Below are 26,688 nucleotides of genomic sequence, written 5' to 3'. Positions count from 1 at the left end.
TGGGAATGTTTTGGGCAACATCATGCACAACCAAATTCACAACATGTGCGGTACAATGGATGTACAGTGCTCAGGGCTCCTGTTCCTGCACGCGAGCCTGTAGACCTGTTCGAATGGCAGAAACATTTGACGTGCCGTCGTAAGACTGTCCTCTGCATTTACCGATTGGCAGTGAGAATCTCATCAGAACATCTTTTAACAGCTGAAAAAGTGTGTCTGCTGTTGTTTTGATGTCTCATAAAATCCAACAAAAAGTTCCTCTGGCTCCAGATTTTCAGTCACAAAATGGAAGCAGATAGACACCTGACCGTAATGTCGGCTGTCTCATCCATAATCACAGAGAAAAACTCAGCAGCCTTTATTTCTTCAATTGGTGTTCTCAGCACATCATGGGCCATAATTTCAGTCATCTTGTTTAGAATATCATGAGATAGCCATTTGCTCTCCTTACGAGCCAGCCATGACTGTAACTCTGGGATATCTTGAGATATCGGATAGAGGATAGAATACCCAACAAAGCTATTCTCGCATCAGCCGTCTGCTTTTGTTTACTGGCAGAAATATAAGCGGCAACATTAACACCCGCATTAGCAGCGGCAACAATGCTAACAGCAGCTTGATGCAGATTTGACTTTTTGTGGAATCGGAATCATTCTAGTGCTTTAGCCCAGCTGGAAAAACCATCTTGTACAAAAGCTTTCAAAGATTCTTGATCTTGTGTTGTGGATGGAAGCGGGCGCCCATGTTTTTAGCTGTAGTGTAAACTTCATAAAATACCTTGTTTTTTGTGGCTTCATAGGCTATGCACGAGAATTTTACTTTCCAGCTAGCTTGATGAGTCTGTACCTTCTTTTGTCCATCTTCGCTGCTGCGGTTGTCATTATCTTCATTACTGTTGTTACTAGTTGACTGGGCACTGCTGGAGGCACTGCTGGAACTGGAAATCGCACTGGTGGAAATCGTCGCATTGCTTGGTTTTTTAATCACAAATTTGTTCATTTTGTTGGGCTAGGTCAAGGCTAGCTAACGAGTTGCCAGCCAGCCATGCTCTACACATTAGCGGTTAATCTGACATCGCGTTCAATTGATCAGTGCGTCTAATGTTAGCCAATCACGTTAAACAAACTAAACCGAGTAAGTAATTTATGTTGTTTTAGGCTACAGGTATTAGCCGTTTGAATAGATTTTGTGTTAAGAAATAAACAGGGATTTCCTATAAACAATCATTTCCCTATTATTGTGATTAATAAATGCCGAGTTGTGGCAAATGACATCCACAAGAAAGTGCTTTATTCATTTGCGCATTAGGCTATAGAAACTGCAGGGGGCTCACTTATAAAATGAACTTGCGTGCATACATCAAGTGAAGACCTGACGTAGAGCCACAGCCGTTTCCACGGTCAAATAGAGTCATGTTGACATTTTATAAATCACTGCTTTGACGTGATTTTCTACGTACGCGCCACACAGTCTAAAGTACGTTTTATAAATGAGTCCCCAGATGTAGTAACCTAGTATGAAAGTTCACCGATGTCCTCTATTCTACTGCCCGCTTGTGGAAAATAATGCGCAGGCCAGTTTGGAGGGAGCGTCACGTGCATATTGCGCCCGACAATAAGCAGTTTATTTTTGTTAATTATAGGCAAATGATATTCGAATATATTTGAACGCTGACTAATTACAAAAGCTAATATTCAAACTCAATTTCATGGCACTTAGTGGGTAGTGGGTAGTGTGGCTAAACATGGATCACTATCTAATTAGGTAGATGCGGACATGTCTCTGGCTTGTGTAGCCTGCAAAAATACAATAGTTAATCCTGCTACGACACTAGTTTATAACCAAGTGACTATGGGGTGTAGATATCCTGAGTTCTATGTGTATGTTAGCACCTTACGGCATAGGCGCCGTGGGTGCTTCTGGGCCCGAACACCCACGGAGAAGGCTGAGCACCCACGGGAAAAATGCACTTGCCGGCATACAGTCAGGGCCAAATTTACATTGATTTGATGGCAAACTCCACCCAGCATATGCTTCGCGGCATAGCCCACGTTGCAAAACAAGTTGATAGCCACCCACTCAAAAGTCATAGCTTTAACCCCTTAGCGCACAAGAAATTACGAAATATCGTTGACCACGTTTCGTTAGGTGCAGCGTATTTTTATGCTAACAGAGTGAATTCGTAAGTGAATGCGATGCTAAGAATATTTTCTGTTACGCTGGCCTATAAAACTCTATTCCAAAAGCAACATCAGACATGGTATACATTGTTAGAAAGCTTATACTCTCACCTACTGAATAAATGAATTGTCAATCAAGCCAGACTGTACTAAAAAGGGCGGCGACGCCGTAAACAACAGGTGTGGTATTACGCACAGCTATTTTGGAAGATACCCAGGCGTCACAGATGCGTGTATATTTCCCAAACGGATTGTCCAAGACAATATATGACCACGCAGTCTCAAAAGGGACATCTCTACACGTAAAACCAACAGTAAGGGTGTATATTTATTCAATATTTAGTCCCAGATATTGACTGTAGAATTACATGGTATCATTTTTAAAAACTTTTTCTTGTTTATTTCGTTATTCAGTGAGCAGTGTTTTCACTGCTGTATAGGGCTATTGTCGGGTTTATCTTGTTGCTATGACGGAATATGATTTTTTAGTGGTGAAAGAATATTTTTATGAATGCCAAGATAGACAATATTGTCCATTATGTCAAGGGTGGGGGGTGTTTTTTAGATGAGACTGCAGGGAGGGGGTGTGTGTTAAATGAACGACCAGAGCGACAATGGTGGGGCTGCGAAACTCCATTTTCAGCATAGTTGTCGTGTATCGTCTACTAATGAAACTAAAACAACGCGTTTCTGTTTTTAACTAACACTTTGCTTGCAGTAGCACCGAATGTTTGAGTTTAGTAATCTTGGCACGCCGGCGTGCCGACCACTAGGGGCTTTGCGCTAAGAGGTTAACTGCTTTCATCATCCAATTTTTCTCAAAATCAAAAAGAACATTATTTAGCCTAAATTGTTAGCTGACCAGTAACCTTAGCACTGGAAATGAACTTTGTGTGCATGAACATGATTTGCCGCATGAAATTAAAGCCTGTATGTTTATGTTAATTACAAAACGCGGAATCAAAAACGCGATCCAAAACTAATATTCGAATGCTGAAATTTAGGTTCAAACTAAAAAAAAAAAAAGATTTTTGAATAGTTTTCGAACTTCAAATATTTTTTGACAGCCCTACTACCCACACTATCCCATTCCAGTAGCACCAGGTAAGACTATACACGGTCCATCGCTACTAGGATAATTCCACTGTTTGGTTTGCGGAGGGGTTACAGTTGGTGACCTTGATATGACAAGTTTTGATTTCTTACTGTTGGTGACCTTGACGCACCATTTAGTGTATCTGATGGGGTTTCTTACAGTAACCAGTCTTAGTAAATACCCCTGCTAAATTGAAAACGTGAGGAAATGCAGAATTTTTCAGTGCTGACAGTCATTAGCAGCATGCTTAGTAAATATGGCTCTTTGATTAGGCTATTTTAGTTCATTCGTCCATGCAAGTTTCCTACAGCTCTACCAAGTTAGACAGAGAGGATCAGTTCACAGCAATTTTCCGGACATACCACAGATCTATATTTGCATAGTATGGGTTTAGGCTGGGCCATTCCAGAATATGACCTTCTTGTTTTTAAACTCTTCCGTTGTAGTTTTGGATTTGTGCTTTGAGTCATCATCCTGTTGGACCATAAATCTTTGCACTAAGTGTAGATCTTTTATGGAATGAAACAAATTCTCTTCTAGGATTTGTCTGTATTTAGCTCCACCCATCTTGTTCTTGATGATAGCAGGCTGTCCAGTCCCTCTTTCTAAAAAGCAGTCCCATAACATAATGCTACCACTGTTTGATGGTAGGGATTGTTTGGTTTATGCCAAATATAGCACTTTGTTTTCAGGCAAAAGCTGCCAATAGATTATGTCCTGAAATGGCAGAAATGATGTCAGTTGTCCACAATAATACTGTGTATCTGTTTCAATAAATAATTGGTTAAATCAGCTGTCCTCTTCATGTTTGCCACTGCAACTGCTCATACTTGATGTGTAGTGTGGAGGAAAATCCCTTCTTAGGTTCGGTGGGTGAGTCGGTGATGCAAGAATAAAGACTAGAAATTATGATTTCTTCTAATAACCTTTTTATTCTCTTCAATCAATAATCCTTTTCATGTACGTAGGCCTACGGGAGGTCTCCAGTACCATAAAGATACATAGAGAGCTTCCTCGCATTATGTTTTACATCCTTTTTGTACAACCAGATCTCCTCCTACCCTGATGTATCTTCTCTTTAAAATAACCAATCCCAGCCTAGGTCAAACTTATGTTTCATCAGTTAGTTTAACAATAACTATTATATAATCTTCCATTTTAATCAATAACAAATATTTCACTGCACACACTTACAGAGGACTGTATATGCATGACTTGAATAACAAGTATTTGTCCTCATGGTTAACAATTGTTCCATCTTCCAGTTCCAAAGTACATGCACTTTACATGCATTCACTACATGCTGTAATCAAACTGAAATATTGACTCATATACACACCACCATGTTCTAACAAATTATGTTTATATCATTACCGTTGCCGTGATTACTTTGATTTTCATTTATTCATTTTAATAGAATATAATCTATACATTTACTAGATATAGCAAATCAGTTCTTTCTAGGTCAGTATCCTTTCTCTTCTCTTACAACTCAAAGGTCTTCTCCACAAGACTGTTTCCCAACAGAAGTTACTTACAAAATTCCACTAAGTAAATGTTTACAACTTTCCCTCCTGCAACTGGGGTTCAAAGATTCTCTAGGTAGTATACATCAGTGTACAAGGAGACCACTGTCTTTCCTTAGTTACAAATAGACATAACACAGAATACCTATTGTTCTTCAGAGATCATCCCATAATCACATACATTTAAATATATTCTTGATCAGTACAATCTTTAATAAGAAGAAATGTAAAAACATTAAAAGAATGAAGAAAACCCATACTTCCACAGTAGCTAAACAGATCAGATCATGCTGATCATGCTGCTTACAGATAAAGCCGTTTTAGCTCCTCAAATCTTTAGACTGTAGCTCATACAGTTGCCACCAAAGTTAACACCACGTGAATATTCAGCACCATCTCAATGTGAATCAAATTTTGTTTTTTTTTCTCTGTAAATAAATAAATATTGTGACTGAGTGTGCCAATATGTGCCAATGTCGTGCTTGTTTCCCGGTTGTATTTCCTCCACTTTAGCTAAAATTAGCATTGGTTACTGAGCATGATTCATTCAACTTGAAGAATAAATAATTGATATAAATCCAAGATGCAGAGCTTTGTATATCTGTGTGTGTATGTGTGTGTGTGTGTGTCTTGTCTGTCTGTCTTTTGCACTGTACAAGAAATGCTGTGGCCTGTTTCATATTACATTTGTCCTTAACTCTGATTTACTTACAATTGAACATTAGTTTTTATTAACATTCAGTTTGGTGAGTTTGTTTTAGCGATCGTCAAACTAGCCAAACTGTTTGTGAAGAAAAAAAAATTCCTTCTTCAATTTTAGTCAAAATTAGGGGCTAATTTTGATTGAAGCACTGTCGTGTAGATAGCGTTTACCAGTACCCCGTTCTTCAAGTTTTCCGCTGTACTGTTCAACACATTTCTGACACCAATGCAAGACTAATCCAGATTTAGCAGGAGAGGTATATTACCCTGTGCGTCATTACTCCATACTTGTACGTAATGTACATAATAAAAATGTGTTTTTGATTTTTGTCTGCAGCTTCTGGTAATGCGTGATAGAAAATGACTTTTTCAATTTCAGTTAAATATTTTTAATCAGAATGAATTATCAAAGGTTAGTGAGGTACAGAACTACCAGATCCCTCATATGCATGCTTAGGGAAAGAATGCCTTGGACGATTCTGGTAACTACAGAAAATATGGGTAAAATTCTGTATTTCTGTTCAAAATGTCATGCAAGAAGAAAAAAATTACTACTAAATGTCGAGTTGAATGACAAGTAAATACTACTCTTTACTTCTTTATACTGAAATGTAAATTTTCTCAGAGTCTTTGTGTGTATTTGCATTTCTTATTTTGTAGGCTGGGAGGAACCATCTCTGCCTATAAAATCGTCCCTGATGAAATTGACGAAATTAAGGTAAGAGACATGCCTCCATACGTGGTTCTATGGTAGCTCGTATGAAGCTCCACCTGGTTCTGGTCCTACATGTATATCACATAAGACCCTGCTGTTATCTCTATTTCCTAGGAGACCTTGGTAGACTGGTGTGATGAGAAGGAGCTCAACCTGGTCCTGACTACTGGGGGAACTGGATTTGCACCCCGTGATGTCACACCTGAGGTATGTGTGCATAGGTAGTGAGGTACACACATTGAGCGCGTTGAACAATTTTCCTTAAGAAAAGACTTAACATTTTCAGGGCCTTCATTCCAAAATATAAGAACACATTTTTTTTGCAAAATATGTTATGGTGATTAATATTCCACAGTTTTTAAGATCTAATTGGGGATCAGGCATAATGTTTAATATATAAAGACAAGGGTTTAAATCTCTTTCTATACATAAAATTTCTTTAGTCAGTGTGTGAATAGAATTCCAGCGGTTTTTCAATCACTCACATTCTCAAAAGAGATGCATGAATGTTTCTTTTTTAGTTGTACACCTTGGGCAGTTAGGTGAATTATCTTTCCAGATTCTATGCATCCTTATGGGAGATAAAATTTATTTAATGAAAAATGTATTCTTTCACAAATGATTTGCCATTTATCTTTATCTATAGTCTTGCCTATATCTTCTTCTCAAACCTTTAATAAGAATGGAAACGAGGAAAAACCTCCTTTAATAAGATCTAAAAATTCTCAAATTTTACCTTTTATTGTAGTTGAAGGGATTATTCTGTTCTCTATTTCAGATAGTTCAAATCTCAGTTTCTTTCCTTGGAAGGTGAATCAATCACTCTGAATCTGTAGATACTTGAAAGAAATGCTGTACTCTGTTCTTAGATGATTTTAACTGCAAGTTTTTAATTAAACAAATCTTTAAATTGCTTTATACCAAACCTTGTCCATTTACTTCAGTTAATTGATGGTAAATGTTTGTTCAGATTGGGATTGCTATAAATGGGAGAGTGTATGGCGGTACAAGTGGTAAGGCCCAATGCTTCCTGGCTTAAAGAGTGTTAAAGACTGTGAAACAATTTTCTATATTTTTCATCTTATTAAAGTGTTTTATAATTATGAGTGAATTGACGGGTAATGGATCCACAAGACTGGCCTCCATCTGGAGGATGGATCCTGGAATCCTGTCATATCAAAGACCATTACACTAGGTTTCTTAGTTGGGCTGACCAAAAATAATACTGGAGGTTGGGGAGACCAAGACCCTCCATGGGCTCTGGCAAGGGATTTTAATCAAATCTGTGGCTTTTTATAACTTGTAATATGCTTGTTAAGAGATTTGAAAAATGAAGTTGGTATTTAACGTTTGGAAGAGAAAACTGAGTTTTGGAAGAACATTCATTTTCATCACATTGATTACTCCTAACAGAGATGATGGTAACGTTGACCAATTACACATATCAATTTTGATCTTTTTTTATGAGAGGGGTGTAGTTTTCTTTTATGAGATTATTTAAGTGTGAAGTTACATTGATATGTATTTAATCAAGTATTTAAAACCCTCTGGTGTTTAAAGATCCTTTTTTTTAAAAGGCTGTTTTTTTCTAGTATGAAAACACTCCGGGTAATGAATCTCGTGAATCTTTTTTTTTTTTTTTTTAGATAAATGTTGAAATGAGAAAGTATGAAAAACATATTTTATTGCTTCCTAGTGAGAGAAATGGTCCGAGGACTTCCTGTCTCTAGAGAGCTGCAGCCTGGAAGCCTTTTTCACCATCTCCCCTTTGAAGTGCCACATTTTCTTCACTAATGATACATTTGAAGTGCTATTCAACTCAAGGGTAGAGAACGCACAGCGGTTAAGTGAATTTATTGTTTTTATTCCTTAAATAGCCCTCTGTTTTGACAGGCTAGCTGGCTGGCTGGGGTCTGTCGTACATGTACATTCTTTGCTACCTCCATCAAGAGCTCATGGAACCTCAGAAATACTGTATCCTGACTCCCCATGTACACCCTGTCACCCCTCACACACCCTCAACACATACGCTTCCTTTCTAAAATTATTTGGAATTTTGCCTAGAACCAAGAGTTCAGAACTTACCTTGTGTCACGAACGGCATCGCAGCCAGTAGATACACATTTTTCAACATACACTGCAGAAAACAAAATGCACTGAAATGTATCAGTGTGTACAGACGTTTATTAGCATTTCTGTGTCTGAAATAAAAGGCAGGTGTTCTTTCTGTGGAGATCTGAAAACTCCAACCACTTTTCCTCCAACAGGCCACTAAGGATGTTATTGAGCGTGAGGCTCCAGGGATGGCTCTGGCTATGCTGATGGGGTCACTCAATGTCACACCACTCGGAATGCTGTCAAGGTAGGCACCTCCACTGTTAGATACTCTGTGGTGTATACCTACCCCCACTAATAGGTGCTGTGTGGTGTATGCCCACCCTTACTGATATATACTATGTGGTGTGTACCCACTCCCGCTAACAGATGCAGTGTGGTGTATACCCACCCTCAGCTGATAGATACTCTGCGGTGTATACCCACTCGCAGTTGATTGATAGTCTGTCATAGATATTTTGTGGTTTATACCCACCCCTGATGACAGATAATCTGTGATGTATACTCATACTCTTTGGTGTATACCCACTCCCAGCTGATGGATACTATGTGGTGTATACCCACCCCCGCTGATAGGTACTCTGGTGAATATTGTGATGCTCACACTGACTGTCCACCATGTTTGTGTGTGCAGACCTGTGTGCGGTATCAGGGGGAAAACTCTCATTATCAATTTACCTGGCAGCAAGAAGGGCTCACAGGTAATGTTACTTTGTTTGTGTGTGTGTGTGCCTGTCTGTGTTTATGTTTGTGTTTGAGAGAGTAATATAAATAAACTTCAGGATAAAAACAATTCCTAAGCAATCATAGCGCACACAATCTGTTTTTAATCTAGTAATACAGTGCATTTATTATTTTAGACAATGTCAAATACAGGACAAATATATAACATAGGGTTAATAAAAAGCGAATTAAATCAATAAGCGGAGCTTGACATTAACACCTGCCAAATGCGTGTAGAATTCAGTAGTTGCATGTAGCTCCATCACTCTTACCAGCCACTTTGGGTGGTGACCTTTTGGTAGCATTTTCTAAGAAAAAAATCATTGTAGTTCACAAAAAGCATCTGAAATAAGTCCATTTGAGGTGATACTACATGATACTATAACTCCCATAAGCACCAGGTGCACATTGTGTGCTCATTCCACTGGCCCATCCACTTCACCCTGTCATGTCTTGCCTCCTCAGTCAAGCTGGAAATATACTTGATAAGAAAGTTAACTGAAATCGAACCACAGACCAGCACGGTGGAAAGCACAGATTCAGATTCTGTGGTTGTAAAAGGAACCACAGACCAGCATCGCATCAAATTTAAAACATTGGTCCTAGCATACCAGGCAGTCAAGGGATCAGCCCCAGCATGCCTCCACAAGATATTCAAACCCTACATGCCAGCCAGACCCCTCCGTTCTGCTACCTCAGGATGCCTGGCACCTCCCCCTCTTCGCACATGCGCTTCCCGAACACGTCTCCTGTCTGTTCTGGCCCCACGATGGTGGAATGACCTCCCCGTGGAGGTCAGAACAGCTGAGACACTGACCCACTTCAAGCGACGACTGAAGACTCACCTCTTCAGGCTGCACCTCTCCCCATCCCTCCCTACCTCCCTGTAATCTCTTAAATGACTGTAAGCTTAGGGTTGTAACTAGGTAGCTGTTTCGTAGGTGACTTAGTTAATGCACTCGTCTTAACTATTGCTTGTATTTTTGCATAGACTGCGTTGTTGCTGTTCTTGTTTGTGTTAGTGTTAATCAGTTTAACCTACAGGGTCCAAGTTGAACTATGCGGTTGTTCCCTGCACTTGGAACGGTACTTCTCTCTAGGGTTTTCGACATACTTTTTCCTGGTTATGGTTATACACTTTGTTGTACGTCACTCTGGATAAGAGCGTCTGCCAAATGCCTGTAATGTAATGTAAATGTAATGTAATGTAGTGTATGCCACTGTAGTGTAAAACAAACATTACATTACATTAGCCTACACAGGTATAGTTATTTTCTCAACACCAATACTTGTATTTTGTAATTGCAATTTAAAAATGAAGTAAAAGTAAAAAATAAAATATGTTTATTTTTAAAGTATAAAATGAATACAAGTGAATCTGCTGAGCTTCAATGTTGATGTTATTGAATTAATATAAGCACATTATATTCACACAATGCTCAATACCATCAGATATAGCCAGTTCTCCTTAATTAGGCTATATGCGAGTAATAAAATTAATTTTATTTGCATCACAAAATTGCACACATTTTATCATTGTTTTTTAAAATTGTGGATACATGTATTCTTTGTGCTGAAAGTTAATTCTATGTGGTTAACATACTACATAGTTCATTTTTTTCCTTAACCTCTTAGTGCAAAGCCCTAGTGGTCAGAGATTGCTGAACTTTACTGCAACCAAAGTATGAGTTCAAAACAGAAACGCTTTGTTTTATTTCATTAGCAGACGATACACGACAACTATGCCAAATGCGGAGTTTCGCTGCGCCACCATTGTCGCTCTGGTCGTTCTTTTAACCAGCACCCCCATCCCTGCAGTCTCATCTGCAACTAAACCCCCCACCCATGACATAATGGACCATTCTAACCACTCAAAAATCATATTCTGTCATAGCAACAGGATAAACCCGACAATAGCCCTAAGATATGCCAATACAGAAGTGAAAATGCTGCTCACTGAATAACGAAATAAATGAGACAAAGTTTTCAAAAATGATACCATGTAATTCTACAGTCAATATATGGGACTAAATATTGAATAAATATTCAACCTTACCATTGGTTTTATGCATAGAGATGTCCCTTTTGAGACTGATTGGTCATATATTGTCTTGGACAATCCATTTATGAAATACACGTGCATTTGTGACGCCTGGGTACCTCCCAAAATAGTTGTGCGTAAAACCACACATGCTGTTCACGGCGGTGTCGCCCTTTTTAGTACAGTCTGGCTTGATTGACAATTCAGTTATTCAGTAGGTGAGAGTATAAGCTTACTAACGATGTATAACATGTCTAATTTTGCTTTTGGAATAGCAGAATAGTTTTATATCTCAGTGTAACCGGAAGTTTTCTCATCATCGCATCCACTTACGCTTTGTGGTAGCAGTAAAAGATGCTGCACCTGATGAAACGTTGTCAACGATTTTTCGTAATTTCTTGGAAAATACTATTATTATTGAGGACTTCTGGGCATAGCTAAGCCATATGTTTGCTGATAGACCTAGCTGACATTGTTTTCTGGAGTAAGACAGAAGCGGATAGAACTGTATCATTGATTTACTGTCTCTGTCTCTATCTACTGAACACAGATAAAATTTCATCATTGCTATGTAAGTATTACTGCTCAAAATATTTTGGTTATATACGTTATTTTTGAAACTGGGTGTCTTTAAATAGGTTAGTGGCATTTTATAATGAGGATATTTCACACTGTAATGTAACGTTCATTGATAGTTTAATAGTCTTTGTGATGCATGCAACAGTGATTACGTGAGAGTTGGAACATTGCCAAAACGTGGTGGACAGTTGAAAATTGTTTTCATTTCGTCCCATCCCCATACAAGAAAGCATACGAGAGTACAGAGTATAGAAATACATACAAGAGTTAATTATTAAACATTTAGGTACTGTACCGCATTGTGTGACAATATTTTTTGCATTATTTTTTAATCTGATATCGATGTTTCATCTTAAACCTTCATAAGGGGCTCATTTATATGCTTTATAATGGAAAAAAGCATTTTATTCATTTTTGGAGAGATTTTGGGTACGCTGGACTCCTAGCTATTTTAGACCACTGTACTGACGGAAAGCTTGTAATTCCCACTTGAAAATGATGCAACAGTGAGTTTCTTCAGCCAAACAGTATATTTGTAGTGAAATACATGATTATGTTGTGATTTACAGCAATGCATAATTTAGACATTTTGGATAGATTTGGAGACACTGGGTACACTGCTTAATTTTTGATTCATAGATCTTTAGTAGTTCTGCATATCCACCCTTCAATTTGAAGCACTTGTGGTCAAGGAGGTTTTGATCCAGGACATGTATAGTTTAACCTGCTGTATATTTGCAATCTATCAGTATTTCATTGCAAACTAAAAAAGAGCAAATTGATTTAGGATTTTTTGCCTAGACAATTGCATTTGTGGCACTTTACTTTATATTCATAATTTAGGAAGAAATAATCTAAGTATTGTAAATGGTACAAATGTCTTGCTTCATTTAAGCCATTTTTCTAGTCTCACATGCTCACATCTGGAGTTCTAAAGCTTTAAATAAGGTACCCCCTAAATGGGAAAGAATTGGTCAGATTTGGCATGTGCGCTAAGGGATTAAGTGTAGGCTTCTGATTAAAACTGATTTGCCTGCTCACACACACGCATTTTACTCAGGCTAGATCACTAAAATGGTTTCTGTTCAGATAAAATGCTGTGTCCAAACAAATGCATGCGCATTCTGTAATTACCTATATTATTACTTTTTTGGAGGGGGGGGATTTTGGCTGTTGAAAATGCTGAGTTGCTAGTGACTTTAAAAAAACCAGTAACTACAGTGGCTGGTGAGCCAAAAAGTTACTGTCAAGAATCAGCTCACTACCTGTGCTGTATTGTTTGATCTAATAAAAAACACATTTTCAACATACGAAAATGCCAAGTTACTCACACATACAAAGCACTGTCTATTAGTCATTCGTTCAAACTGGCAAAATCTATGCCTGCCATTAAAAGTATTGATATCAAAATGACGCCAAGTTACTCTACTACAAACGATATAGGCTATCTTGACTCACTGAAATTAAAGAAGCAGTGCAATCCAGTTTTTCCTAAATTGTTTCAAGTCACTTGGCCCTGTGTGTACAAGCAGACAGTACATTAACAGGCCAAACATATGTGTGGATAGGTTTGTAAGAGTCAAGATTGATTGAATAAGCCTCAGTATGTTCAGTTTTTATGTGTATGTATGTATTTAGCTGCCCAGCCTTTCTGTTGCGTGAATGATTGTATGTTGCTTGGTATAAATGTTTGTTTGTAAATGTGAATGTTACATGCTGCAAGGGAAATGTCCCCATGGGAATAATGAAGTATTCTGTGTATGTACAATATTTATTTTACATGCAGTATTTATTGTAAGTAGCCAATATACAAGAACTTGTACATTTAGTAAAATGAACTTCACAACCAAGTATAAACATATCTTGTCTGGAGGAATATGCTTTCTGTAGGTAGTCACCAGCAGTTTTGTACATTAATTTAAATGTCTTGCATGAGGCAATTTCAGTTATTTTACTTATTTGACACTTTGACGTGACACAACGTTTGAATGACGACATTGTAAGATTAAAAATCACAGGGCCAAATGACTTGAAACAATTTAGGAAACATTGGATAGCATTGCGATATGAAATATCATTTCTTTTTGCACTGTGTTTGTAATGAATAAGTGATAATAATAATTCATATATAAATGTAGGCTATGACAGACATGCATATTGTAATGAGGCGGGGCTCCATGAGTAAAATGTATCATGGTTATCAGTATTTATTGGTTGTTAACATTTTTACATTTAAAACTCATTTCCTTTTAAAAGTCAAAAAAGGAAAAGCAAACACTCACAATAATCACAAAACAAGAAACTACCCAAAAAAGAAAAACCCAGTCTACAAAATTTGCAAATTAAGAAAACAGTCAAAGGAAAAACCCAATCTACAAATCAAGAAACACATAATATCCATAACAACAATCACAAAGACAACAATTATTTTAAGAAACTTTTACATAAAATAGTGCTTAAAAAATAAACCGCAATACGTGAGCTTGGGGATGGGGTGAGGAGCGGGTGGTCCTCCTAGGGGGGTGGACTATAGGACTATATGATTAGTTATTTCCAGTGGTCCACCCCCCATTTCTCTCTCGCCAGGTCCTTATTTTTCCGACAGTCCACCAAAACGCCGTCCTGGAGGAGGTTCTGTATCCTCCTCCTGAGAGCGACCAAATCCACTGATGTTTTTTGGTAGACTGTGATGTTCCTCGCCTACCACAGGACCTGCTTTAAGGTGTTGATTATCCCCCACTGATGCTGGAGCTCCATGGTCTTGAGTCCCTCTCGGGGACTGTTGAGGACTCTCTCAGCCGTCAGGGGGGACATCGGCAGCAATCTGTTTAGGGAGACAGAGGAAACAGCAAGACCGCAGACCCGCCTAGGCACGGTGCACTCCCAGAACAGATGGTGAATGTGTTCTGAGTCAGTGCAACCGTGGGGACAGCGTTCAGTCAGAGCTAAGTGCCTGCGATACATGAATGTTCTTGTGGGGAGACACCTATGAGCTGTCATCCAGGCAATGTCTTTCTGTTTGTTTGTAAGACACTTATGTGTCACATTTGCCCAGATGACTTGCGGGTCCTGGGCCGGCTCATACCTCGGGAGCGTGACTGTTTCGCTAGATCTTAAATAAGTGATGATGATTTTGTAGCTCCATGAGGTCAAGCCAGCCCTGGGCAATCCTGCCCCGAAAGCAAAGTCCTTCAGGGCCTGATAGATATAGGGAGGGTCCCAGCTATACGGTACGGTAAGGTCCTGCACACCCAGGGCCACTGCCCTTAGGAAGGGGGTTGCATAGTACCTAGCAAAGGCACCAGAGGCCTTTCCCTCCTTCTCAGCGTTCCGGACCAGGGCGGCCAGACCCTGCACCATAATGATTTTAACTATGTCCGGGACCCCCCGCCCCCTATTCCTCTCCTCCTTGAGGAGGGTGACTCTACTTAACTTTTCTCCCTGGCGTCGCGGAGGGAGAAATCCTCTATGAAGGACCGCAGCAGGTTGCTGGAACAATCCTGTCTGGGTCTGCTGCGGTCCTCATCTGTAAGAGCACAGTTGAAATCCCCCCCCATGACAACCGGCATTGTGCAAAGTAATAATGGTGGAAGTATTGTGAAAAGGGAGACCCTCTCGACAACGCTGGTGGGGCCGTACACGTTGATGACCCTGAGTGGGGAACCTCGGTGACGAGGATTCGCCAACTGTACACGATTACATGAGTAAATGTTAGATGTTATGCGTACGAAGGGATTCTTCACCAACGTGCCGACCCCATCAGCTCTGGCGATGTTAGAGCCAGACCAGAGAGTCTCCCAATCTCCATTCTCCAGAACGCCATCCAACTCGCGGAACAGAATGCCACATTCCTGGAGCAGGATGACGTCTGAGGGGACTTGGGACAGGATGGAGAAAACTGTGTGACGTTTGGCCGGGTCTTTGATACTGCGTGTGTTGAGTGTTGAAATTGTAAATGAATGTGTCATGATAAATTTTATTGTTTATGTGTGGCTTATGTTCTAATATTACTGTTTGCGATATCTTGACAAAATTTTGTTAAGTTTTTGGATTACAATGTCCTGGTTATTATGGTGCCTACTCACCCCCAGACCATGTGCACTCACAGGCCTCCCCTCCTGACTGCCTGGGAAGTTCCATCCTGGAGAGGTGGGTGCAGGTGTTCTTGCCCCAGGCTTCCCCCCAGTCCCTGGAGGGCCCTGAGAGGAGGATGGTGCTCCAGACCCTTTAACAGAGTCTGGACCGGAGGCTGGCTGGTCCTTAGTAGCTCTGGAGTGAATGGTGATGGCGTTTTGAAGTTTTTCTTTGTGATGCATAGGCGGTGGTGAAGATGGTTTGGCAGGGTGGGAAGGGGGCTCAGGCCTGGCTGTGGAATGTGTATTGTGCTCCGGTTTTGAAAATAACTGTGTTGTTTGTCTTGTTGTTTGCATTTTTGGGCGAACTATTGCTGGGTTGGGAGGTTGACTGGGGGGTTGTTGATATGCTGCAGTTGGTGATCCGATTCTTTTGCCCTTTCTTCTTTTGGTTTTTTGCCATGGTGTGATAGAGTTTGAGTCAGATTCTGTTGTTGAGGAGTCTGACTCCACCACCATGATAGGGTGTCGGAGTCAGGCTCCTCTTTTACTGTGACGGGATTGGTGGGACCTAATTTGACAGAGGGCGCTGTGGAGTTGGGCGTTCCGGAAATAGTGATGTAGGGGGTAGGGACTTGTGCTGTGTCCTGTGCTTGTGGGGGTGGGCTTCCAGGCTGGGAAGGGGTGGGAGTGGGTGGTTTGGTGCATGGCATGGGGGTAGGTGGGGGAGGCGGTGAAGCCGGAGGGGGGGCAGCAGATGGGGGAGGGGGTTTGGTGCTCCTAGCCCTGTTTGCGTACGAGAGGGGGCAGTCTCTAAAGAGATGCCCCCTCACTCCGCAGAGATTACAGGGCTTTGCATCACGGCATGCCCTGGTCTCGTGCTCGCCGCTGCGGCTAAGTGGCCTAACTTGCCGCAGTTCCTGCACAGCTTGGGCATGCCGTAGTAAAACACCACACCCCTATGTCTCCCCAGTGTGATGGAACTGGGGATGTGGCATACCCCCCCTGGTGCAGAGGGGTCTGGTTTCAACTGGACCAGCCATTTCCTCGCTCCGGTCCAGACTCCGTCCTCATCAAGTACTCACCGGGCTTCGGATTTAACAAGACCATACCTGCCCAACCACGTACTCATGTCGTGGTCCTGCACAGCTTCATTGTAAAACTACACAGTGACCACCTTGTTTTCCGTGTCAGACAGGGGCTCTACGTCAAAGTTACTGAGGGGAGCCTTATCCTTCCCCTCTCTATAGAAGTTCCAGAACCTCTCCAGGATATTTGCACTTCTGAAACTAATTTCAAAGATATCTGCCTTACCAGGAACCTTCACCAGGCAGTTCAGGTCACCAGGCACAAAGCCCATAGCTCGCTGAAGCACTGCCCGGCTAAATTCTAGGCGTGTTAAACCTGTCACTCTCCTGTTTGTGTTTGGGGCAGCATTGCTTGCCCCCCTAGTGGCTGCTGGCTCAGTGGCGCCCCCTACAGCTTCGCCTTTCGCCCCTTGTGCCACCGGGGGGGGGGGGGGGGGGGGGGGGGGGCACTAGCACCACTGCCCCCTTCTCTACTGTTCTGGAGGGTCATCCGGACGGCGTTGTGGTGTCGGACTCCTGGCTGGCCTCCTGATGCCATCCTCCCTCTCACTCAGGCCGGACCTAAGTAGAAGGAAAGAAGCACAGGCACAGTGCTTAGTCCGTTGCTGGTCCGTCCCAGGGGGACCAAGCTGTACAGCAACAAAGGAGCTGATCTGGGATCAGCTCCTCAGGGTGCAATGGAACCTCCCTTCCAGCAGGGGGTGCCAAGATTTGATCCAAACAGGCGGTCTCACTGGATCTGGGTGCCGCTGCCGCCCTATCTGCCTGCTCCTCGGCCTCGTCCTCCGAGTCCACCTGGTGGTTCTGCTGCGGCCTGGAGAGCAAGAGAGGGGAGCCAAGGAGCAAGGGCGAAGGCTCAGCAAGGCTGGCGTAGCCCGGAGAGCAAGCCCCTACGGGCCTTTTCTCTGGGCAGCTCTGTACTCCGGCGATGGGCGTTCCACAGCAGTGGTGTGGTCCCTGGATGGCGGGAGTCTTCTGGCAGGGGGGCCTCCAAGCGCTGTCCTGGCTTTGGCGTTGGGGGTTCAGCAGGCCGTGGTCAGGTCACTGGTACCTGCCTAGCCCCAATGCTAAAAGGGTCCGCCTAGTGCTCTAGACACAGCCGTGGTCAAGCCACTGGTAGGTAGGTCGGTAGATAGAGAGAGAGAGGTAGAGAGAGAAACGCTCACATTACACCCAGCACCCACAAGCCCACTGCCCTCAGCTAGTACACCAGCAGAGGGCAGTGGACTCATGAACGATGAAGAGAAACCCGAGCACAGTAAGCTGAGACTGAGGCAGTTCAAACTCAACGTAACTTTATTGAGGAACAAAACCCGGAAACATGACAACCGTCAGATTCACCCACTTTCCGTAGCGAACAACGGAGTAGCCCCAATTTACAACACCGCAAGATCACTCACCGTAACACATATAAAACTAGACGTACAGCAACAAACACCATCCAGTTAACACAGAAACACATATTTACACATAATAACTCCATTATTTACACATATTTAACATTTTGTAGTCCTGCAAGCACTATTCACAAAAGTCCACACGCCATGCAGTCTGGGACCTGCCGGTGCAGCCTGCTGAAACAGCCCCGGGATGTCACAATATGTTGCACTCGCTGAATGATGACACAAGTCTTCCGGGGCCACACACTTTAATGAAAACAAGCAGTTCTTTTTCACTGCAAACCAAACATGAAAGGTTGTAGCTGACCAGATAGGCAAACAGTCGCTTTCAGCTTGCTTAGCTATTGTACGTAGCAAATATACAATCACTTGTACATTTACTCAAATTCAGTTCAGAAGCAAGTATATATTTTCTGGAGAAATATGCTTCCTGTAGTTACTCACCAGCAGTTTTCTACATGAATTTCAATGTGTTCCATGAAGCAATTTTAGTTATTTTACTTATTTAACACTTTGATGTGACACAAAGTTTGCATGACATTGTAAAATGGTAAGATTACAAAACACAGGGCCAAGTGACTTGAAAGAATTGAGGAAATATTGGGTAGCATTGCTTTGGAATACATCTTATTTAATTTCGGTGAGGCAAGATAGCCTATATTATTTGTAGTACCGTAACTTGGCGTCATTTTGATATCAATACTTTTAATGGCAAGCCTGGATTTTGGCAGTCTGAATGAATGAGTTATAGACAGTGTATGTCTTGTATGTGTGAGTAACTTGGCATTTTTGTACGTTGAAAACGTGTTTTTTATGAGATATCATTTCTTTTTGCAAAGCGTTTTATTATGAGAGTAAGAAATGCGAAGTGACCCTGTAAGAAATGGTTGTGGATTATGGCTATCCTTGTGTGAATTTGTACAGTCTGATGAGCGTGTACCGTTTAGCAGTGTCGGTTTGCTATATATGTAAAACAGTGGCTGTGACAAAGGGTGAGGTGGCGTAAGTGTAAAGGCATCAGAAACGCAGGTGAAATATGGCCAGTGTATGTACTCACGGATTTGACGGCCATGCAACGAGCCTTGATTGACAAGAATTGACACGTAGAATTAGAGCTCCCTAGGTCGCAACTTGTGTACCCTTCTGTCCTGCTCCGTTGTCTGTTATTTCGTGGAGATGCACTTTTAGTGTTTGTAAGGTTTATAAGGCATTTTGATAGGCTTATCTGCAGGTAGGAATCCTCTTCGCTGTTTTGCTAAGCTAGAACCGGAGAACTTGATAGTGGAGAAGAGGAGCAGACGCATATGTCCCAGCAAGCTTTTCATATGAGAAAATAACAACAGTGTGAGAGAAATTAGGAGAAATGATTAAACTGCGTAGTTGAAACAATATGTTTTTAGCAGAATGGGCATGTAGGTGAAGGTTGACATGATCACAGACTATAGTGTGAAGTAAATGAAGTGACCATGAGCGAGCTTAGTTTCCTTATCGAACGAGTCTGTATAAAGCAGTAGTCGTTAAAGTGGAGGGTTAAGTAACGTGTGAATTCTACTGCACTGATGTGCTTTTCTCATGTTCAGTACTAGTAGCTATAATAATGAGTGAGTCATGATTTTAAATGTAATGTTTTAATGGGGAGTTGCAGAATGTACATACGTAGTAATTGTTTGTATGTGGCTAGATAGAGAACAGGGCGAGGTAACATGAATGTAGAAACGTGGCGTTTGCTGATAAGAAGGTTTTGTACGGTAGCCAAGTGAAGAAATATAGTTAGTCGAAATGGCACAGTGGTGAACTGGTGTAACTTTTTAATAAAAGGAATACATTTGCCGTCATGAAATGTATATGGGTGGCCGTGAGTGAGTTTTGGTAAAGCAAATATAAGCGTAAGAAAACGTTAGTGTAAAAGAGGAAATTATCTGCCTGAGGGCGAGGTGGGATTCAATCCTTCGACCGGAGGTTTACCAGTCTGTGACTTTGTTAGTGCAGCACCATGACATAGCTATGCAACGCGTGAAATATCATTAGCAAACCTGTCTGTGGTTTTAAAGAAGAACACAGGCCAGTAAGCACAGAAGAGCTCCCGTTGAATCCATATGGCTTTGCAATATTGTAGCCGGTTAATAACTGAACCTGCAGACGGTATGTCATAATGCAGTGTATATGTTCGGTGAACGGTGGGTAGATATGGTGCAAAAGCAATAATTGAAAAGTAGTAGACAATTATTAGTGAGAGCAAAAGCAGGTTAAAGAAACGTGTTCCTAGCTGGGCTTGAGACCTAAGACCCCATGTTCCCAAGACTGTAACTTTGCACACTAGGCCACAGGCAGACTAGCTGTTTCAGAGTAAAAAGGTATGGGTATTTTGCGTGTGTATGCAAGTTTTTTATTGGGTCGTGTAGGTGAAGATTTGGCTGGTGTCGGTAAAATGTCCAATGGGGAGACATGTTGTTAGTGGGATGGGTGGCAGGAAAAATAAGAATGAGAAGAAGAAGAAGAAGAAGAAGAAGAATTAGAAGAAGAAAAAGGAGAAAATGCAAAATCCCCTTAGTTTGGGGCTTTATTGTGTGGACATGTGAAGTTGTTTATGAATTCTGTCTGTTGAAATGGGGTGCGAATGTACAGAATTTAATGTTTTTAAGGGCTGAGTGTCTGTGGCTGTTGTGGTTATTTCTGTGGGGAACCCTGAAAAGTGCCAAACTCTCGGTGCTGTATAGGTATGGGGCATGCCCCCGCCAAGGCGTAACTTGGCGGGATGGCATACCTGCCATCCCAATAGCAGGCATACCTTCCGATGAGGTCTCATGCAACTGCCCCACCACAGGTGTCCTACTTATGGACTTATTTACCATAATGAAAATAGCAGCCCCACCTTCCAATTAGGTCTTTTGCAACCGGCCCACCACAGGTCTCCTACCTATGAACTTATTTACCATAAATAAAATAGCAGCCAGAGCCCTGTTCTGGTCTTACGCCACCATTTACAGGACTTTTTATCACAACACGCATGCGCATAATATTATTTTGTCATGCTTGAGGATCAACAAACCATCAAATAAATACAACTATATGTATAAAAATGGTTATTGGGTCACTCTCATCTTAACAGCAGAATAAGAGGAATTTCCATAACCTAATGAGGGTGGTATTTTAAATTTACTCACCTCTCTTTGGAGTCCTCAGGTTCTGTAGCCAAAATGAGAGATTATTTCCAATCCCACCACTGCCAACAAAAGTAACTGTAGGAATTTCTTAACAAAAATGACGGTGTTGAAAATAAAGATAAACGACAGTCAGGAGCTCCTTTATATAAATTAAAAATACGACCGGTTGGGAAGAGGTACAAGTACAATCTTCAAAATTATGAAGTCCAATACAGGAGTTTATATAGTTTTCAGAGATAAAGAACTGTTTTTCTAGCCTATGAGATTCATTTAATCACCATTATGCAAATATTCCATTTAGCCAATCATAAGTTAGGATCAGGGAGTCCATACCAAGGCTGACCATGCAGGCCTAGAGGTCCTCTAATAGCCTAAAGCACTTGATATATACCTGGAGTCTATCTCCTCTAGCTTACGTTCCAACAGGAACATGGCATGGGGTGAAACAGAGTACACTTAGATATATAGACTAGATATATAGACTTTTAAAAGTATACTTCCAGAAGTACCTTTATCAAGTTAGCATATGATCTATATGATATTTTATATAATTGCTTATATAACATTTTCTGTGAGTCAACTTTTTAATCATAATCCATCAGTGCCCACATACTGTGGAACTCCTATGGGCCTTACTTGAGTTCTCACAACTCTGTAGAACTCTAAGTCAAAGGCTTGCAGAACGCCTAAGATCGCTGCTGTCACCGACTTATCTAAATGCACAGATGAAGTCGCTGTATGTAGTAACCAGGCTCTGCCGATTTAGCTCGCCTGCGGCGGTCAAGCCTAATCCATCCCGCGTGGAAACCAGCGCATGCCTGATGCTGCGCCAACTAACCATGAAGAGCTAGTGGAAGAGGAACCTTGTTGACGACTGACTGGGGGACGAAAAACATCGGCATTGCTATGGAACAAGGACTCGGCTTGCGTGCCTCACATCTGGAAGCCTCCACAATTTCAAAATGCCAAGACTGTTCTCTCCAGGACCCCACAGCGACCACCGGTGGCCGCTACCTGTGTGAATGGATGGACAGTAAGACTGAGCAAACTTTCCAGGCAATAGCAGTTTAGCTTAGTCTGTACTGGGTTTAATGTGATATTGTGTCTTTCCATTTTGTCTTTTACATTACATTACAGGCATTTAGCAGACGCTCTTATCCAGAGCGACGTACAACAAGTGCATTAGTTCAAGGTGCAGAGGTGCAAAAGAAACACACTAGAGTGAAGTAAAGATCGTAGTGCCAGAAGTGACCACATAGATCAGGACTCCAACCCTGTAGGGTAAATCATTTAAAATCATTTGCGCTGGCGATAGAACTGATAGAACACAACCACACATGTGGTCTCTCTCTCTCTTTCTCCCCGACTGACTTTCCAACCTTAACCACACCACACACGTTGTATAGTTGGTAGTGGGCAAATAACTTGGTTGCATGTATTGCTTAAGAGCTGAAGTTACGCTTCACTCTTCGGCACTACCGGGAGCAATACTTTTTCGTAGCTGAGCTAAGTTATTCAACCATGCCAGTTACACTGTACCCCACACATACGCAACCAACCTGCTGTTTACCCTTTCCCCTTTCGTCCACAGACAAAGGGACACACACACAACCGCACACACGCACCCCTACCTTCCCGTATTTAGCAGTTTCCACATTTAGATTAGTTGTGTATGTTCTGCTTGTTCATTTATTTAATAAATAATTGTATTAAACCTGTGTCTGTTTTGATGTTGATAGAACGTAGGAATCTAAGTCAAAATAGCCTATCCAGAACTATATCCTTCAGGTTATATCTTTGATTTAATTATTTGCTCCTTAATATTTGTAATTTTGATTATTAATTGAAGTTCCAAATTTATGGTCGAATAGTCTAGTTAACTTGTAATTTTATGAGACTGATTTTTAATTGTGCGATTATACTGCTTTGCCTACATAAGTGGTGCCCAATGTGAGAATATAGAAATATAATCCTGACATGAGTGGTGCTATATTGTTATTTCCCGGACAATGATATTATGAGACTTTAGAGGTATAAAATACGATATATTGTATACTATATGCTCGTGAAAGAAGTGTGAAATCTGAAATTAGCTCCCTTTCCCCCTGCCTGTCACCCTCCTCCTCCCACTCCCTCTCCCTCTCCCTCTCCCCCTCCCTCTCCACTTCCATCTCCTTGCTCTCCTCTTGCCACCTTTGGCAGCAGCAGGTCTGGAAGATTGTAGAAAAACTACATTATCTGTCAGGGAGGGCGAGGGAAAGGACCCAAACGCAGAGTGAAGGGAAAAACACAAAACTCCAAAAATAGGATGAACAAAGACTTTACTTAACTCCAGGGAAAAAGGGAACAAAAAGCCTCGCAGGGCAGCTATAACAAACACAAAGAAAAACTTCAAAAAAACGTGGGAAACAAGAAAATACAAAAGTCCAAAAACACGTTACAAACAGAACCTGGGCAGGAACACACGGGGCAGGAACATGACCGGAGGCACGAACAAACAAACTGACCAACTACAACAAGCAAGGATCCAGCACCTGAGTCAGGGAGAAGGGAAACTTAAATAGGCGCGACACAGACGAGACACAGGAGGGCACAATGAACAATCAGGCCACAGAGAGGGAAGGGAAAACGAGACAACCAGCAAACAATAATACAATTAAACAGGACACAAAACAGAAGTGCCGCCCTCTGGCAGCCCAACAAGGAAAACGCAGACAGAGGGAAAACACAGAACCCTGACATTATCTATCTAGTTTACTAATGCATTGATTAAGGTCCATCAATTGATGTTTTTATCTCACCCCATCAACATGTCAAATGCATCACACAATTTCACGCTGCATTTATTATTCAAAATTGAGTGTAATCCTTCTTTATAAGTCAGTGGTTCTTAACCTGGGTTCGGTCGAACCCTAGGGGTTCGGTGAGTCGGTCTCAGGGGTTCGGTGGAGCCTCCGCCGCAGAGGTCCACCCCTCAGTCTAGTCTGCATTATTACACTATTTTTTACTAAAGAAGGGTTCGGTGAATGAGCATATGAAACTGGTGGGGTTCGGTGCCTCCAACAAGGTTAAGAACCACTGTTATAAGTGTACTGCATAATAATACAAATATTTTGAGAATGTGTTTACATTCTCATCAATATAAATAAAATGGGATAAATCCCTTCACTGAACGTGCCATTTGCTGTGGAGTCTGTGGCGCCTCGAGGCCCTATCGGTGCTCCACAGGCGAACACAAGAAGCACCAGGGCAGCCGGGCCTACCGCCACCGGCGACTACTGGGGCAAATGGTGAGTGCCCATTACCTCCCAAATTTTTCAGGAAGATTTCAGGACCAGGGACAGCAATCCACAGACCGGGTGAGCTTCCACAGATCAGCACCACGGACAGGGCTACAACAGAATGCAGGTATGTGGAATTTTCCACTCTCCTGCAGCGCACCTGAGTCTGCTTGAGCTGATTGCCTCACAGGCTATAAAGGAGCAGAACAAAGAAGTGAGAGGAGGGTTGGGGGCTAGAGAGGAAACGACACCTGGCTTCTCTCCTCACCTTTCCTGGGCCGGTAAGCGGCCGTGGACCAACTTAAAAATATGAATTTCAAGATTGGAACTTTCAACTGTACAGGACTGTGGAATTGGTTGGAGTAAAGGGCTGACACATTGTCTGACTGTGGGAGTGGTCTCGTCGCACTGGAAGGACAGAGGGCTGGAGGACAATTCCTACAAGGCCGGAAGGAGGAAGGAGAGAGGAGACAGACCTGGACTGGGCTGGCCGGTAACCAATCGCACGCTCCTAAATATTGTCCACTTTGTATCTCCAGGAGGAGCATACTTGCCCTGGAGAGGAAGATTAATACCCCGACCGGGAAGGATTTCAGTTATTTTTTGCTTCCCTTTCCCCCAAGATTTAATATCAATAAATTCCTTTTCTGTTAACTAACCCCGGGACTCACTGTACTGGTTCTTGTACTGGTTTGACAACTGCAACCTCCGTTGGCTAGAAAGCTCACAAATCAAAGCTGTTTTCACTGTCCTCCTCAGAATATTCACTCAAGACAAGTGATTTCTGCCAAGGCCTCCAAATGCTGAGTCTTCTGTTTAGAATTAGGCATGGCAAAATGAATTTGTCGTTAAACGACAACCTTTTTTAGTAATAAATTCTCAACTTTTTTTTGCCAGTGCATAGCATTCTCAGTGTGTGTACTGAAAAAAAGTTGTGGTTTGTTTACACAGGAGAAACAATGCATGCCTAACAACCTATACGTAATTAGAAGTGTAAGTGGTATATAGGTTGTTTTGGTAGGTGGGTTCACCTTGTTCCAGACAGTAGCAATTTCCTATGTACACAGTATTTCAGCTTGTATGGAACAGCGAAACATCGTATTGTGTCTTATGGAAGGTATATTGATGACATAATTCTTTTCTTCTCAGGATGTGAAACACATTTACTTAACTTCCACCAGTATGTTAATTCGACCAACAATAATTTAAAGCACAGTCTTGAATATAGTCTCTGAAATACATTTTTTAGACCTGAGAATCACAAGGATTGTGAGGGCAATCTTTAAATGTCTGTTTTCAGAAATAACACTGACCAATTGCAATTAAATTTTGAGAGCTGATTTTCCATTCTATTGGTCTCATTAAGAACATACCATTCAGGCAATACCATAGACTGAAACATATTTGTGACTCTGAAGAACACTTCAACAAGGCAGTTGATATGTATACCATATATGATTCATTCAAAAAGGCTATAGTCTGAGTCCCTTAATCAAGATAGTCTGCTTAATAAAACCTGTAGGCCCAATAAGGAAAAATCGAATCTTTTTCATCACACAATACAGCAGAGAGGCTTGGAAGGTTAAGAACATTATAAAACATAATTGGGGAATAACTGAAAGCGATCATACACTGCACGATGTATTTAGTGAGCCTCCAGTGTTCAGTTTTAAATAAGTGCCTACCTTGAAGGGCAAATTGGTCTGGAGTTATCTACCTACTCCAACAAGAACCACTTGTCTGCAGAAACCATCAGTCAACTTTCTGTGCAGTAATTGCAATCATTTTATCAATATGGTGAAAACGAACTTGTTTGTTGATTTTTTTTTTTTCAAACAACATGTACCACCTTAAACATATAGCCAATTATAATACTAATTTGTAGTTTACCGCCTGCAGGTGCGACTGCTTTTATGTTGGACAGACTGAACGCAGACTCAACGATCGAGTCACTGAACACATGTCCAATCATAACAAGGAATGACAACTACCCCATGGCACTGCA

General features: G+C 41.5%; 1 protein-coding gene across 5 annotated transcripts in view; it reads left to right on the top strand.

Moving 5' to 3' along the window:
• The window catches only part of LOC135257863 (gephyrin), a 404,797-nt gene that overhangs the window by 226,426 nt on the left and 151,683 nt on the right, over positions 1–26,688 (top strand). For 4 of the 5 annotated variants that reach the window (XM_064341059.1, XM_064341060.1, XM_064341062.1 and 1 more), the window contains exons 3-6: positions 6,165–6,222; positions 6,334–6,426; positions 8,487–8,581; positions 8,969–9,035. In XM_064341059.1, coding sequence (XP_064197129.1) covers positions 6,165–6,222; positions 6,334–6,426; positions 8,487–8,581; positions 8,969–9,035 — 313 coding nt within the window. Of the gene's footprint in view, positions 1–6,164; positions 6,223–6,333; positions 6,427–7,918; positions 8,062–8,486; positions 8,582–8,968; positions 9,036–26,688 lie in introns of those variants that run through there. The other variant, XM_064341063.1, reaches the window with a different exon arrangement.

This window comes from Anguilla rostrata, chromosome 6, assembly GCF_018555375.3.
Source record: "Anguilla rostrata isolate EN2019 chromosome 6, ASM1855537v3, whole genome shotgun sequence".
Classification (NCBI taxonomy): domain Eukaryota; kingdom Metazoa; phylum Chordata; class Actinopteri; order Anguilliformes; family Anguillidae; genus Anguilla; species Anguilla rostrata.
This window is presented reverse-complemented; position numbering and strand designations above follow the sequence as displayed.